General features: G+C 42.8%; 1 protein-coding gene across 5 annotated transcripts in view; it reads right to left on the bottom strand.

Moving 5' to 3' along the window:
• The window catches only part of PTPRG (protein tyrosine phosphatase receptor type G), a 718,204-nt gene that overhangs the window by 142,114 nt on the left and 558,703 nt on the right, over nucleotides 1-17,387 (bottom strand). For all 5 annotated transcript variants that reach the window (XM_011280147.3, XM_045051777.1, XM_045051779.1 and 2 more), the window contains one exon: nucleotides 6,075-6,232. In XM_011280147.3, coding sequence (XP_011278449.3) covers nucleotides 6,075-6,232 — 158 coding nt within the window. The remainder of the gene's footprint in view (nucleotides 1-6,074; nucleotides 6,233-17,387) is intronic.

The following is a 17,387-nucleotide window of genomic DNA, read 5'->3' as shown; positions in this document are numbered from 1 at the left end:
TATGACTGTGTCGTGCTCTCAGCCACTTCCTGTCACACACAGAATAGGGCTGCAGCATTATTCACCGAAAGAGTAACATTGCAGTGGAGATCTGAATGCGATAATAGAAGTCCCCAAACTGTTCCTCTTAGTTGACCCTGAAAGACCACTCATGCAGGGCACCCACCACTGGCAACAGAAACCTATTTGCACTTTTCTGTACTCTGGAAAGAAACAGCCTATGGCTCGACACAGAAGGAACTGGAAACCATGAGCAAGATGGCGGAGCCCAGAAAAAGCAGCTGTGTACCACACAAAGCCCACACTTTTATTCACCTATTCTTTTCCAGAGGCAAGTAATAAACACACTTGGATTTCTCTTTACTTTAATATAACTAATGAAGTCTTTATCATTTAGTAAAAATAAATGAAAGTTTTTATTTCTATAATGTAAAATTGACTTTTTAACTTTTGAAGTGAACATGTAAAACATTTCTTTCTTTTATCCCTGCTTGGGGAGTTGTAATTGCATTTTAACTGGTGCTGTTTCAAGAACAATTTTAACCTTGAATTGCAAATGTGTTGGCTGGAAGTGTATATAAATCATTTCAACTTAGTTTTTATTATAAAAATATTACAGAGAATAATTAGTTTTTAATCTGTCGGTTCAAATCAAAGGAAAGTTGAAATCTATTCATGCTATTCTTGTGCAAAAAGAGCTCTCATCCACGAGATGTGGGGAAGGGACCATCGTGGCTGAAGGGGGAAAATGAGAGAAAATCAAAAGTAATATAATTATGAACCAGTAAAAGCCTCATGTGCACAATATTTTGTAGGACGGGTATATAATGGCAGTGAAACAAAGCCAGAGTCCATTATAAACATAATAATAAACTCCAGGGTAAGCATTAAGAACTGAAATGTCACACCTAAGGTCATGAGACACTTCAGTGTCAGAACACATTTGAGGGGTGACAGGGCAGGCCCTGTTTTGCTGCCTCGTTATTAAACAAAAGTGATGCAATATTAAATTCCCAGTAGCCTGGAGCATCCAAAGTTTTACTTATTGAACCATGGCTACAAAAATAAAATCTGAGAATAGCTAGCTAACTACATGGACATGTCCCTCCTGTAGCTACAGATAGTTTTGCATGAAGACAATAACAGAAAGGCCTTCTACAGAAAGAAACAAATTAAACCATAATTACCAAAGAAAACTATCTGTTGGGATTAATAATGACACCTCACCCCGCCATTTAAAAAACCTCTATTCACATGCACTGTGCCTTATGTGGTGTTGGAATAGAAACTTTCTGAATTATGTAATTCATTAGTTGTTGTGGCCTTGAGGTAAACGTCAGGGCTATTAATAGCCAGTAGCCAAATGCAGCTGTCCCACCAGAAATGTGGCCAGGCCCATATGTTAAAATGATAATAATTTGGATATATTGGGTCGAATAAAATATAATATTACAATGAGTTTCTTTTTCCATTTTTTAATATGGCTGCTAGAAAATTTTAAATAATGTATGTGGCTTGTGTTTTATTTCTACTGGACAACGTCGCCCCAGAGCCTTGGTGATTATTTAACAATAGCAACAAAAAACCCACCTACTATGTCCCGCAGTGCCAGGCGCTAGTCTAGGCGTTCCACTCAGATTCCATCATGTAATCTTTATAATGGCTCCATGAAGTAGGTATGTTATTATCATCCCCATTTGACAGATGAAAACTGTGGCACAGAGTAAGCCGTTGAGTAGCTCAGTAATTTGGCTGAAAAATGGAGCCAGGAATGAAACCCAGGGAGTCTGGCTTGAAATGGAACATGGTCTTTTTTTATTTTTTTAAGTTTATTTACTTATTTTGAGAGAGAGAGAGAGAGAGAGAGAGAGAGAGAGAGAGAGTCCCCAAGCAGGCTCAGCCATGTCAGCACGGAGCCCAATGTGGGGCTTGAACTCATGAACTGTAAGATCATGACCTGAGCCGAAATCAAGAATTGGATGCTTAACTGACTGAGCCACCCAGGTGCCCCAGAACATGGTCTTGTTTCAAAAAAGTTTCTCTGCTCTTTATGACAGAGATAACATTGGTTAAAAAAAAGGTATGCAAATAAGCCTTTTGTATCCATTCCAGCTTATTGTTAGAAAAAAAAAATCAAACATCCAAAAGCAAACAAACTAGACATCTTCCTGTTTATTGATTGCTTTTTTGACAGAACCTCTAAGAAGCACTTAAACAAAATTCACACTAGGGAAAATTATAGGTAGTATCGTATTTTAGACTACTGGAAACAAATAGTCCTGGGAAAGGGAAGGTTGGGATAGTTTCCAATGGCCAAAGCACCGTCATTTGGGAGCCACTGTTCTAGAATAAAACACATCCTAGTATACTGAACTCAAATGATCATGTTCTCTGAATGATCACAAGCATAATACAGGCATCATCTCAATGTGCTAGTCCTGTTCCTTTGAACTCTTACGCCAGCACTAGAGTGCCACCATTTTGTTTGGGTGACAAAGTCATGGCACGATGCGTGCCTATTACTTACAGTAGATGTTCAGTGGAACCAAACACCTAAGCCATGCTGACTGCTGGCCAACCAAGCCAACGTGCGATTCCATTAGCAACACTGAATTGAGATCTAGATTATCACACAGGCTGGAGTCAGAGCTCACTGGCTACAGGGCTGGTTTGAATATCCAAGGAGGCTCACAAAAGAGGCAAAATAAGCAGTTGTTCATATCCAGAAGGCTTCAAAGAATCCATATCATACAAATGCTAACCGTTGCGTTTTATGGCGAACACACTCTCGTCTCCATCACCTACGGGCACTCATGCTGCGTAAGACAGGAGAGAACAGGAAACAGTCTTTGGAGAAAGGGAAGGATGAGGAACTAGCAATGTTTTCCTTCTGACAGAAGCAGACATGGGATTCTGTCTACTTGGTCTTCCGCGCTGGCTGTCTGCCTTTCTGCAACGAACATTCTGTGCTAGCTTCCGAAAGAATGTTGGCAGGGTCAGGGTGGGAAGGTCTGAAGCGATAATACTTGGATGGCTAATGGTTTCCTTTCCAAGGGCTGACACCGCCGTGACCTCCAAGCAGTGCGCCAGAAAGGATTCTGTGTGGCCACATGAAAATGAGCTGTTTTCCTCCCTTGGGGGAGAGAGAGAGAGACAGAAAGGGAAGGAGAGGAACAGATGAAGCTGTGTCTGATAAAAGGATTATCTAAGGGCGGTTTCTAGTAAAGAAACTGGGAAGCCAATACGATTAACTTATTTCTTCACTGTTTCCTTGAAAAAACACTACCTACAGAAAAGTCACGTATTGGAAGTCACAGAGCAAAACCCTTTCACTGCTTCTTCTCTCTGAGGGTCTCAGGGGCAGGCAGTGAAGAGCAAACAGCTGTTAACCAAACACTTTCTAAGACCCCCAGTCACCGGATGTCAAAATGCTTCTCACTGACAGCACTTGACAAGACACCCAAGCCTACACCTCCGCCTTTTGTTTGGACCCATGAGATAGCAGAAATTCTAATAAAAGCCAGTACTAAACAATTACTACTCTTTGCCTCTCCCCTTCACAGTGTCCTACAAAAAAAGTAACCAGACTTGCATGTCTTAACCTTGTTCTCTCAAGCCCTTGTATCTTTGAAAACAAAAGCATCTATCTTAAGGGACAAAAAAAAGGATCCCTTTTCAAAATGCCCTGCCCCAACCCAGGGGAGATAAAAATTTGGGATTACGATTTTACTTTATTCTAATAAAACGATGCTGACTTCACCATGAAGAAGAAAACTCATTTCCTAATTCATTGTCTTCTTAGGGCTGGAAATCCTGTCCGGCAACCAAATTTCTAGTACTTCTTTGTTCATCGGAGAAGAAGTAAGAGAAAACAAAATTCTCAAAGTACAACGTCAACAGCAGTGAAGCCAAATAAGTCTGTGTGGCCTAACTGTAACGTGTGTCTCCTGCACATAGTTCCTTCTAAACGTGCTCCATTTACCCCCAGAGGGACAACACCTAAAGCTTTAGAATGCTACCTGGTACCTTTGATGATTTACTTCAGGATGGACACGGGACCCAAGGCCAGCCAATGTGTTGGCTAGCCAACATCTATTCAGATTCATCTTCTCGAATACTTGAAGTAGGACCCACAGTATTGTTAGCTGGTAGCTGGCATTTGAGTCGAAAGGTAAATAGGTATGAGAGTAACCATATTTGGCCAAGTAACCAAAAGAAAGCAAACTGGGAGAGAGAAGGGATGAGAATCTTGTGGAAGTACAGAATCACAGAGCTGTGGCAGAAACTCCAAGACTTAAGACCCTGTGTGGCCCCTGAAAGACAGAATGTGCTTCATCTTCTAGTTATGGTCCTGGTTATGACAGCTCCGTCTCAGGATGCCTCGACTACTGTTTCTTTAAAATACCCCCTTATGTGAGCTACCTTAAGTGGGTTTCTAGTTCTTAAATCCAAAACAGACCTGACCACGACACCATCCAACCCTATTTCCCCCGGTCTCTATTCTGTACTCTCTGCCCTTATTAGGAAAATCTTTGGACTATTCCCCATGGCAGCCAGGTCCACAATCTTGTTGTCTGTGTTCAGTTTTACCACTGATATTATCACATAATTCCAGAACCTCCCCTTGCCCACTACAACATTCCTTAGTCCCAGCTGTCACGCTCTGGGAAGACATTTCTGTGAGCAGCTCTAGTAAGAACCTTCCATTTTTAGACCATCCAGGTTAATGGCTCAAATCCCTTTTCTTACAAATCCTACCCATTGTAGGGGCGCCTGGGTGGCGCAGTCGGTTAAGCGTCCGACTTCAGCCAGGTCACGATCTCGCGGTCCATGAGTTCGAGCCCCGCGTCGGGCTCTGGGCTGATGGCTCAGAGCCTGGAGCCTGTTTCCGATTCTGTGTCTCCCTCTCTCTCTGCCCCTCCCCTGTTCATGCTCTGTCTCTCTCTGTCCCAAAAATAAATAAATGTTGAAAAAAAAAATTAAAAAAAACAAAAAACAAAAAACAAATCCTACCCATTGTTGTTGGTTCTCGTTTCTGAAATTATGGAGAAGAAACATAATCTTCTACTCCAGTGCATGCTATATTTCGACATCTCACATATATCCCCTCTAAGAATTTTCTTCTATCTATTATCCTTCATGAGGTGATTCCAAGGTTCCCTGTCCCTTCTCACTCCCACCTGCCTGGTGGTTCCTATTCCTCTGACATGGCCCCCAACCCCATCTCCATTTCACCAATTGCTAAATGCATCCTCCCGTGAAATCAGCCCAGGTCACACTGGGAAAGAAGCGGTCAGTGTCATGGTCACCAACGTGGGTTTTGGAATCAGACAAACCTGGGCTTGGTTTCTGGCTTCAACATTCATTAGCCATGAATTCTTGGGCATGTTACCCAATCCCTCCAGGCCACGATGTCCTTATGTATACATCTTAGCCCAAGAGCCGTCTCTCAACTGTGTTTGCCCACTAAGTTGGCTATAACTAAAGTGTTTGCACACAGAAAGAGTTCAATCGATGCTATTTATTCTTTCATTTCATTGTGTATACAATCCCTCTCTTTTCTGAACTCTGGGTACGTTTAATGGGTCAGAGCATGATCTCTGGGGTCGGACACCATGGCTTAGTCACTGGCTGTGTGGCCTTCGGCAAGTTAGTTCACTTCTGTGTCTCTCTATTAAATGGGGGTACAAAAGGGTACTTACCGCGTAGGACTGTTGTTCATGAGGATTAAATGGGTCAACACATATAAAGAGCTTAGAAGAGTTTCTGGCACAAGCTGTCATCATCATAAAGGGTAGCTATTCTCTCCTCAAGATCGATACTTACATAATACCCGATTTCATAGCTGCAGCTCTGCTCAGCCAGTTAATTTGCAGCTGAGAGGCCATGTTTCATAGTTTACAATTCTTGGTTTCAAAAATATGTTTGTTGGAAAGAATGAAGGAATCAACGGGGAGCAGAGGATCAAAATTAAACAAAAAATCCTTACCGGTGTTCTGTAACAATGTTAGACAGTTCAGTCAACATAAACAAACAAGTAAACACAGAGGCCCCATTTGGGGCTGAATATCTACCTGATGGTAAGAGATGGGGACAGGCTTCCGGAAGACTATCCACTCCACAATTTCACTACATGGTGGGGTGGTCAGAGAACCTGTATACCGGTAATAGCTGCCCAGGGATGCAGGCAGGAGGTCCCGGAGGACGAAAGGATCCAGAAAGGTCTCCTTCTCTGTTTGGAGGAAGAGGGAAAAGAAAGGCACAATGGTAAGTCGTATTATGCTGCAGACACACAGTCAAACCCTCGGCATGCTGGTGCCACATCACAAGCCTTATGTTTGTTTACATCCTGAGAAGCACTAACATTTGGTGGTGGGAGGGCCACAGAAAACAAAGCAGTGTTTCCCAGGGTGTGTTCTGAGACACCACAGTGCACTGTATTTCATGAAAAACACGTTCCATGATGAGCAATCTGCAGTCCCTCCCTCTTCCCCCAGGTAAGAGCCACAACACTAGCACAGTGAAGTTTCTGAGAAGTCCTGCAGAAAACAAACGGACTTGATTTTATGTAACCCACCCCTTCCCAGTCTTGCTTCACCACTGAACCCTTCCCCATCTGATACTTATGAACTAAAAGTCAGTGGAATGAACTCTGGGACGCCCAGGAGAAACTCAGCATGAAAAGAAAACTATAAGCCAACGGTAAAGCTCAATTCCAAAGTTGGTTACATCTCATTACAGTTTCACCCAGTGCCTACCCAAATCAAAGTGAAATCTAACCAACAAACAACCCTGAGGTGAATGGGTTGTACGATGGCCCTGAAAATAGGCTCCTTCTTCTTACAAAAGCAGAGGGGTCTTTCTGTAAGTAGGAGAAATGATATTTTCAGTTGAGACCTAAAAATATTATCTCGCGATAACTCTATGAGAAAAACAAGGTGTGGAAGGGAATAGTGCCTGCCCGAGATCACATAGCTCCTAAGTGGCAAAACTGGGATATGAACCCAGGCACGTTGACACCAAAACTTGGACTGACTCAGCTAAAGATGAAGTTGAAGTTAACTATGTGAATATTGAAGGGTGGGGCGAAACAGAAGAAAAGCATTTGTGGCTGTGCAAACAGCACGTGCAAAGGTCCGGAGGCAGTAAGAAACAGTGCAGTAGAGATTAGGGCACGGTGTTACAGTTCTCCCAATCAGGCACAGTAGATCATCCAGCCTCTTTCCCAAATCAGAGAAGGCTCTACTCTCTTCCTGGGTCTCCAAAGGTTTAGCCCCCCCTGAATTTAAGTCTGGGATTCCTTTCTTATACCTTTTAGGGATATAGTACGGCTATTATAGTCCTGTTAGTCGTTTGCCTTAGCTCCCTGATGGCCTTCACCATGGGCCCAAGGACATTCCTGGGGGCACCCTGAGGGCCCCAGGTTACTTTCTGGACACATCTGTGCCCACAGGAATATTCTTTCCAGGCTCCCACCCCTCTTTCTTCTTCTTTTATGCAGAACAATCAGTACAGGTATTTGGGCAACTGTGTATCCATAGACTCGAGAGATCTCTGTAACTGGGGGATAATGCAAAACCCCAACAGAAATCAACTCTTCAAAGGAATTTTTTTTTTTTTTTTTGCCGGGGTGGCTCAGTCAGTTCTGCATCCGACTTCAGCTCAGGTCATGATCTCACGGTTCATGGGTTCGAGCTCCACATTGGGCTATGTGCTGACAGCTCAGAGCCTGGAGCCTGCTTTGGATTCTGTGTCTCCCTCTCTTTCTGCCCCTCCCCCACTCATGCTCTATCTCTCTCTCTCTCAAAAACAAACATTAAAAAAACTAAAAAAATTTTTTCTTTAATGTTTACTTGTTTTTGAGAGAGCGAGCGAGAAAGAGAGAGCGAGTGCACGAGTAGGGGAGGGACAGACAGAGAGGGAGACACAGAATCTGAAACAGGCTCCAGGCTCTGAGCTGTCAGCACACAGCCCGACACAAGGCTCGAACCCACGAATCATGTGATCATGACCTGAGCCGAAGTGGGACCTAGGTGCCCCAAACGACTCTTTTAAAATAATTAAAATGGCAATTTCCTTTTGGTAGAGATTAACTGAATAACACTCCACACTTATTTAACTTTTACTGTATGCCAGGCACTATTCTAAATATTTACATGTTGTAAACATTTAAGCAGTACTCACTGTATGTGTCCGGTCTTTTTCTTAGAACTTTACAATGATTAATTTATTTAATTCTTAATATAGCCCCACAAAGTAGTCCTACTATTCCCAATTTACAGAGCTGGAATGCACAGCCAGGTAGTTGGGTTTAGAGTCCAGGCTTTTATTATTCTTTTTTATTATTTTATTTTATTTTATTTTATTTTATTTTATTTTATTTTATTTTTATTTTATTTTATGAGAGACCACGAGTGGGGAGAGGGGCAGAGGGAGAGAGAGAAAGAGAGAGACAGAGACAGAGACTTAATCAGGCTTCATGCTCATCGTAGAACCCAACGCAGGGCTCAGTCTGCCGACCCTGAGACCATGACCTGAGCTGCAATCGAGAATCTCTCAAGTGACTGAGTCAGCCAGATGCCCTAGGCTTCCATTGTTCTGAAACCATCACTATATGCTTTTAATTTACAGCACTCTGTGTATGTGCTTTTAATAATCCAAATTTACCGATGTGGAAATCAAGGCACAGAGAGTTTAAATAACCAAGCCCAAGGTCACTAGTGAATGCAGAAACAGAAGCACTTATTCATGAGACTCAGAAAACTTGGCCGATTCTCATACAGGTTTTCAATTCCATTTTTTTTAAAAGAAAAATTAAATATTAACTAATAGAGGCAAAAGTCTTCAAATTATAGGGTTCTATAACCAAAATGACAAAAGCGGTTTCTGTTTGGACAAAAGGCCGGAAATCACCGAATTGCTCCTCCGCCCGCTGGCAAGTGTGGGTTTTAATTTCAACCTGGTTACCAGCAGCCTAATGATGGGGTAAATGTCTGCAAGCGAGCTTGGCTGGGACCGGGTTGGCTGGGAGCAGGAAACATGTTGGCCTTTGCTTGCCGCCTCTGTGCCTCCTGGGCTGTGTAAATAGACAACACGAGGCCCCAAGCAATACAGGGGGCATAGGGCCTGGCATCACAAGCCACAACATCACCATCTTCATTGTAGGTGAACTTGGCATCACACCACAGCCCACCGAGCTGCCTTAGGATCAAGGGCTCCAGACTGAACGACCAGAAAATCTTTCGAGTTTTTCCCTAGGAGCCTGATCCAATATGTGGGCTGCAGTTCAGCATGCTGTGGGCAGACAGGTAGAGACGAGAAAATCCCTCCACACTCGCACACCCACAGGGGTGAAGCCCCACCTACAGCATCCAGTCCAGGAACAGGCGGTGGCTTTAAGGAACATGAAAAGATAGAGCAGAAACACTTGCCCCGCCAACCTGAGGTGGCCGGATTTCACAAGGGCACACTGTTTCAGCAGGACTGGGACTCTGAAATATACACAAGTTCCTGTACGGGCTTATGAATTCGGCAGGGACTGATGGAAACTGCAGGTGTGACCATTGCTATAAGTGCAGAAGGGCTTTTTTTTTTTTTTTTTTTTTTTTTTTTGTCCTTGACCAAACCCAAGGGCTTCAGAGGTAGGTTCTAGCATTAACTGATGAGCAGGTGCCATCAAATGGGTGGCAGGGCAGGTAGACATGGTGACAGGGACAGAGAAGCAGCTTTGCTGCTTGTTGACTATGCCACAGTCACCACCATTGGGTCAGATTCTGAGACCTGGAAGGGGCTTAGACCACCCTAGTTCAGAGGCTTTGGGAGTCAAGGAACCCTTTATTCAAACAAAATCTCACACGGGAAGCAGCCAACTCAACAAGTTCAAGGGCAGCCCCTGTGGTTAACGTTGAGCTGGGAACCCAGGGACACCTTGGAAACCACCAATTTAGTCCAATTCTTTAATTTTACGGCTGGGGAAATAGAAGACCAGAGGGATGGTCAAACACTTGAGAACACAGAAATTCAGATGGGATCCTTTCTTCAAAGAAACTGCTCAGGATCTGGGACAGTAAGCCTAGGAGTAGGAGCTGAAAACCAAAATCCAACCACTGCCCTCTTCAGCCCCTCATGTCTCCGTCCCTAAGGAGTTGGGGAGGAGAGAAGATTCCCAGCCCGTAGGGTTCAAATCTCAACTCCCTGACCTGTAAGCTGTGTGATCTTAGTTACTAAAGCTTCCCGGGCTGTTGTGAGCTTAGAACATAGTAAGCATCTCATAAATGACAGATATCGTTCTTATTCTAATTCTTAATACTTGTATTATTATTACTTTTTTAAACTACCAAGGCCTGGCCACCTACACCTTACATAGCTATGTAGTTCCTTTAATGCTTGCACATGTCTTTTTTTTTTTTTTTTTTAACCTTGATTACTAGTGCCTTAAAGGTGCATCACGTCTGACATATGCCCCATCAACCTGGGCAACACAGGTTAGAATTTTCTTTGCCAAAGCTCTAGTAAGAGCTTTGGAACCAACGGATATTTAATAGCTGTGTGACTTTAGGGAAAGGTCTTAAGCTCTCTGAGCTACTTCCCTTATCTATAAAATGGGAATTCTGAGAGTATTTACTCTTTGGGATTGTTGTGACAATTAAGCAAGCTCATAAATATAAGGGGCTTAGCATAGCGCCTTGGGAGCCCTGATTTATCAAGGCAAGCATTTGGCTGAGAGCAGACCAGCTCATTTTGTGTTTTAAGCCAGGGATTGGCAAATGTTTTCTGTAAAGTGCCAGATAGTAAATATTTTAGGTTTTGCAGGCCAAGAGGCAAAATCAAAGATGTCACACAAGTACTTATATTAACAAGCACATTTCCACCACCTTATTATTTTTTTTGCACAACCTTATTAATGATATTCAAAACACTAATAGCAGAGAACAATTTTAAATCGATACATCTATTATAAGAAGAATGAATTGTTTTGTGGGGGATAACATTTCACTTAGAGTTTGAATGTAAAAACCATTCGTAGGTCAAGGGCCATACAATGATAGTCAGTGAAATGGATTTAGCCATCAGGCCACATTCTTCTCTACCCTTACTTGATGGGGGTAGGGGGGCAAGTGTTAGAAAGTCACCCTGATAACCAGGGCTACAACTTGGGGGGAGCAGAACTTTACATGTTCAAGTGTCTCTACCGTTAGTGATCATTTCTTTGGTGGACAGACATTCCAGAATTAACTCTTGAGTTGTTGTCTTTCCTCCTTGAGTTTTCTAGTTAACACCGAACAATAATTTTTACTGATCTTCCTGAAATTCCATTTCCTGCTCAGTCCCATAGGGAATGTTCCACTGACAAATGGGGTGCTCATAATGCTCCGTTGTAAGTTAGAAGTAATTTTAGAGACGGTGGCACTCTCTTTCTCACACTGCCCACGAAGCCCACATAAGCCACAAGGTACGTAACTGGTTGGACCCAAGACAGGGAATTCCTGAGTACAGCCACAGAGAAGGAAGGAAGGATGTACTTTTCAGGTGAAAACATAAACTCTCCCAATATCTGCAAAATGGGATTTTAACAGTGTCAGGCGCTTAAGTAGGTTAGATGAATAAATGAGTATTAAGTGAATTAACATTAGTTAAGGGCTGAGGAGGTTGTCTGGCACAGCATAAGTACCTATTTAAGTACTTGTTACCTGACTCTTGTTATCAAAGGGCAGTTTGACTCCAAACCCATCCCGATTAGGGCATGCTGCCTCCAACTCTGATCCAAATTAGTAATTTGAATTCAAAACATTCCTTTCCCAGCCACTTACCTAGTTGAGAAAAATATTTGAAACACTATTTATACCACCATTCATTCCATTAAACCATAATAAGAAGGTTCTGTGCATTACTAGATAAAAGAATTGAAAGGGAATGAATCTCATATTCCACTTTCAAGGATCCCAGTGCTGTATGCAGACAATATTATATTTTAATAATTAATTGTTCATCAAAGAAAAAGATGAAGAACAGGGATGCTAAATTCAAAGTTATTCAAATTGCAAAAATGAATAATGTATGACTTTTATATTAAATACACACTGTATTAAGTAGTCTACATTTCACCCAACTCTCTGTCTTTCATTTTTAAGCATTTTGCACGACAATATGAATAATCAGTTAGGGGAGGTTTATTTAGAAAAAGAAATACCTTATTTGAATGCAAACGGAGTATATCCGAAGATGATTAAATTTTTCTTATCAATTAGAAAATTTTGTATGAGGGCTTTAAAGTCATGGTCAACCATTAAACCCAGCGCAGCCCAGTTATCCTTTTCAACACTAAATTAGAACTGGCTCGATTCTGTTCAATTTCTTATTTCTGATAGCAGTGCCAGGAGGCAATCTTTAATTAAAGAAAATTTGAAAGATTCAAACATGCATAATTGGATTAAAAATGTGATCATTAAAACATTAGATGATAATCATCTGATTGATTGCATTTCTCAGTGTGTTAATAACCTAATATTTTCAATGCTTTGGTTATATAGGAAGGAAGAAATCCCTTTAGAAGGTACGATGAACAATCAAAATACAGATGAGACCTATACAGTAACCAGGAATTATGGAATGAGGCTGAAACACAAACAAGCAGACCTACCCCGAGGAACACAGTGTCACATGGGGCAGAATGTGGCGGACCCTAAGGGAGGGATATCTGTGCCACTCTTCAAATGAGCAATCAATTTCAGGGAAGTGCGTAAGATAAACAAATCAAAGAAAGCCCAAGCTTCTGTCTTTAGCCCAATGACTGCTGAGTTTCTTCAGGATTTCCCAAAAGTTTTTGTAAGGAAAAGCTATTATGTTTCCCTTAACTGCTTAAAGTCACTGGGGTAGGACTGGTCTTCTGCTTCCTGCTGGGAAGCGTAGGGAGAGAGTGACATTGGAAAACACTGGGTCACAGGTCACTCTACACGGGAGAAGAATATTTATGACACTGCTGCTCAGAGTTAATGTTCATGCACATCACCTGGGGAGCTTGTTAAAATGTAGATTCTGATCCGGTAAGTCTGGGTTCGAGCAGAGAATCTGTGTTTTTCACAACACTGAGTATATTAGAGTAGTCAGTTTCTGTGAGGACTGTATTAATGGGCCCCCAGTGTCCGTAGCATCATCCACTGCTACTTTCTGACTCCTAGGTACAGCCACACATGATCACATTACCCAGGGCCTTTGCACTGGCTCTTTGCTCTGAAACATTTCTTCACTGCTCTATTCATGGCTAATTTTAGAGCAAATGCCTTTCAACTGCTAATAACTTAGTCCGATTTGAATGACACATTTCTCAGTGAGGTCTTCCCTGACTACTATTTTGAAAATGACAATTTTCAGGGCAGGCTCATGAAGGAAGCATTTGATTAAAAACCTGAAGGCAGAAATGAGCCATGCAGCAACCTAGAGAGAACATTCCAGGCAGAGAGAAAAGTGCAAAGGGATTCTTCCTGGTGTGTGGCTGGGCTGAAGTGAATAAGAGGGAAGACAGAAGGAAAAGGTCAAGAGCCCCAAATTTGATAGGCTCTAGGAGGAAAATGATCAGCTGTTGGTTAAAGTACAATCTGGAATTAGGCTAAAAATTGTGAAGATGCCACCGATGACTCTATGAGTCTAGAAACATGAGTCTATGAGTCTAGAAACCCAGAGTCTGACCCTGGGTTAAGTCTGGATCAGCCATGAATGGGCTGTATGATTTGAGAATGGCTTTCGTGTGACAAGCTGGTGACCAAAGGGCCTGTTGACCACAGGAATGGAAAATGGAGGTCATGATAGAAATAAAGAGCCTGAGGACCTGAATCCAGGCGATTTAGGAGCATGGCATCTAGATGCCCTCATGGAAGTCAGAAAACATTGGATTATAATTGAGATGGTGGCAGAGGCCTCCTAGAAGGAGCTGAGGAATTAATTTTATGATCTAAATACAAGCAATGATACCTGCTCTGTATAAATGGATGTTGGCTATTAGGTAGGTCATCTCCCTGACATCAGCAAGGAGGAAGGAATGGGAAAGATGGAGCAATGGAAATGCGCCTGGCCCGTAAGAGGCTTCATGATAGATGATTTTAGGGAACAAGCCTAAAGTAACAACGAGGGGATCCTGGGGAAGTCCCCCAAGAATCACAAAGAACTGAGGGATTCCAAAGAGTTACAGAGGACGTTGGTTCCATTTCATTTTACAATTGAGGACAAGGAGGTCCAAAGGGGGACAGTGACTGAACCACGACCACACAGTGAAGTAGAAGTGAATCTGGGTCTCGGATGCCCAGCGCCAGGCTCTTTCTTATCCTATTCTGGGTCCCTGGGCTCTGAGTTCCTCCCTTGCCCTGATATAAGAATGATGGGAGGAAATCTCACTGAAGAATGAAGAACCTGGCTTTTATAAACATAAATCTAACCCTGACACTGCCCAGGTCAAATCTTCCAGTGGTTTCTCACTTCAATTAGAATAAAATCCAAACTGCTTACCGTGGCCACGAGGCACTATATGATCTATCTACCTCCGCAGCCCTTCACCTCTGCGCTCACCTTTGCTGACAACCCACCTGTCTCACCTTGCTGTTCCTCGCCCACCTTGCTCGAATGCTCCTCCCCAGCGTCACTCCATATGGGGGATTTCTTTTCACCCTGAGTCCTGCAAGGTGAAATGTTATCTCCTCAGAGCCTACCCCAGACACCCCTCTTGGTATGTTCCTGCTGCATTCACTGTATCACACCTAGTTCATTTCCTTCCCACTCTGCTTTTACTTGTTTACTGTCTGTCTTCCCCAAGAGACTGATTGCTCCACAAGGGCGAACACCTCGCCTTTCCCGTCCACCCCATATACCCAATAACTAAAACACTGCCTGGAACATAGCAGGCGCCTAATAGTTATGTGAAAAGAGAATGAAGGAACAAACAAGCATGGTAGTTGGGATATCTTAAATAACCAGCGCATCCTAGGTATTGTGTCTCTTTCATATCTAAGTCACTGACAACTATAAGACACATCATTATTTCAAGGCAACATGCCGCTAATTAAACAATGACATGACATCATGTGTAAGATGCATCCTGACTTTAGAGTTGTTGAAATATGAAGAAATGGAAAAAAAAAAACCCAAAAACCTGTAACTATGTGTGAGGATGGATATTAACCAGACTTGGTGTGGTGATCACTTCACAATGTACACATACAATAAATCATTAGACTGTATACCTGAAACTGATATAATGTCAGGACACAAATATATGACCAAAAATATATGAAGAAATGAGAGTCACACAATTGATGACATTAGGATATTGACATGACATTTTCAACAAGATTCACATGAGAGGACTCCATCGTCTTTATGAGCCTACTAGAAGCCGGGTCGGGGCCTATTTTATGTGACCACAGTATAGAGTGCTCATGGGACCAGGCAGCAGCATTGACTCCCATCTGTTTATCCTGACTAGGTTCTCTAGCCTCAGTTTACCCTTCAATGACCTGAACCCCTGGACTGCATTCCACAGTGTAGGATGTTCTACAGATCACCTCTTCTTACCAGAGCACATTTATATGTATGACCTCAGGGTCAGGCACTGCTGTAGATGTTCTCTAAATGAGGCTTCACAACTCCATGAAGTAGGTATCATCATCCTGATGAGGGCTGATAATCTGCCCAAGGTCATGGCTGTACAGACCTTGGTCTCATTACAGTCTGTGTAATGGCTTAATAGTGGTCTCTTCTCTTTAGCAGGCTGGAGGCTCCATTATGGCCAGATTGTGGCTCCCAACTATACCCTCAGTACATAACACAGTGCCTCAATACATAAATGAGTAGGTCATTTATACATGGCTGAAAAAAAATTTTTTGATCAAACTAAATCACGAAGTAACTCTAAGTCAAAAGTGGCCTAGGGGCCAGATCTAACCTAGCACCTGTTTTTGTAAATGAAGTTTTATTGGAACATAGCCATGGCCATTTGTATACAAACTGTCTATGCCCGCTTCCAGGTTACAACTAAACAACCGAGTTGCTGCAGCAGAGAACATGTGGCCAGCAATGCCTAAAATCTTTGCTATCAATCCCTTTACAGAGAGAGTTTGCTGATCCCTGTGCCTGTATGAAGAGGAGTAGGATATTTAAAAGAGGGGGCAACAAGCAATCCCATTTGAGAAGGAATGGGGCAACCTACACAAGGCTGTAGAGGTGTGACTGTTACTTCTGCTTCTTAGACATTCTCCACCAGTGGGCATTCAACTCTCCACCAGAGAATGTAATTCTCTGCCCACTGGCCTTTCCTACAGGCTCATGACCATAACATGAAAAGCTGGTGTTATTCCAAGTTCTGAGCAAAGGCTGCTTGACTGGGAAAGAGCCCACCTGATTAATCGGATTCTTGAATTCAAGCGCCCAAAGACCCACTCCAAGGGCATGGAACAGCCACTCCATCCTGGTTCAAAGACATCTAGGCTCCTTGAGTTTACTGGTCCTGTCAGTTGGCCGAACGTGGCATTTTGATTTTAAGGGTTGGCATTTGAGTAAAACGTATGTTGACATGAGTATTTCCAAAGAAACACAAAAAGCAGAATCTTGTCAACAATTAAGGAAATGAACAGGATATTTAAATTATAGAGTCATACAGTGACAAAAACCCAGTACTGTCACTGAACAGGTCCACCGCTCGCCTCTCTCCCCTACCCAGTGGTTGTAACTGACCGGGTATGTACATTGTTTTAGCGTCCTTCTGATGCTCAATCAGACCTAATTCACAGAGGAGAAAGTGAGGCTCACAAGAATGAATTTTGATTTTGACAAAAATCCGGAAGTTAATCAATGATGGAAATAGGAACTGGCCGAGCAGAGCTGGCAAGAGAATGTATTTTAGGATCTAATAAAACTGGGATCAAATTACTGTTCCACTCCATGAGCTGGGACAAATCAGCCGAGGTCTCTGAACCTCAGTTGACCCATCTGTAGCACAAGGTTAAGAATTTTACCTCACTGCGCTGTCGGGTAGGATTCATTAGGATTATACGTGCAGAATATCTGGGCAGGGTTAGGCCCACACCCAGGCATTACCAGATGAGAGGATCTTCTTCGTTTCCCACACTTTCTGATTCCTTGCCCATGACCCCTTCCCCTGATCTCAAAGGGACTCGCTACCCCAATCACTTTGTGACCATTTTCTTCCTCATGTGGTTTTATTTTGTGTGACTCAACTCACTCTAGCAACATACATTCTATTTCAACACCCAGGTAGTGACGGAAGCAGCACTCAGGGATCCGCAATCATATCCCGTCACCTCCATACTCACATCAACAAGTAACAACAGCAATGGGAATGGTGATGGGGAAGGGGGCAGTGACAGCAGCTGAGGTTGACA

This window comes from Felis catus, chromosome A2 (genome assembly GCF_018350175.1).
Source record: "Felis catus isolate Fca126 chromosome A2, F.catus_Fca126_mat1.0, whole genome shotgun sequence".
NCBI lineage: Eukaryota > Metazoa > Chordata > Mammalia > Carnivora > Felidae > Felis > Felis catus.
Note: the sequence above shows the minus strand (reverse complement) of the source record. Positions and strands in the feature narration are given on the sequence as shown.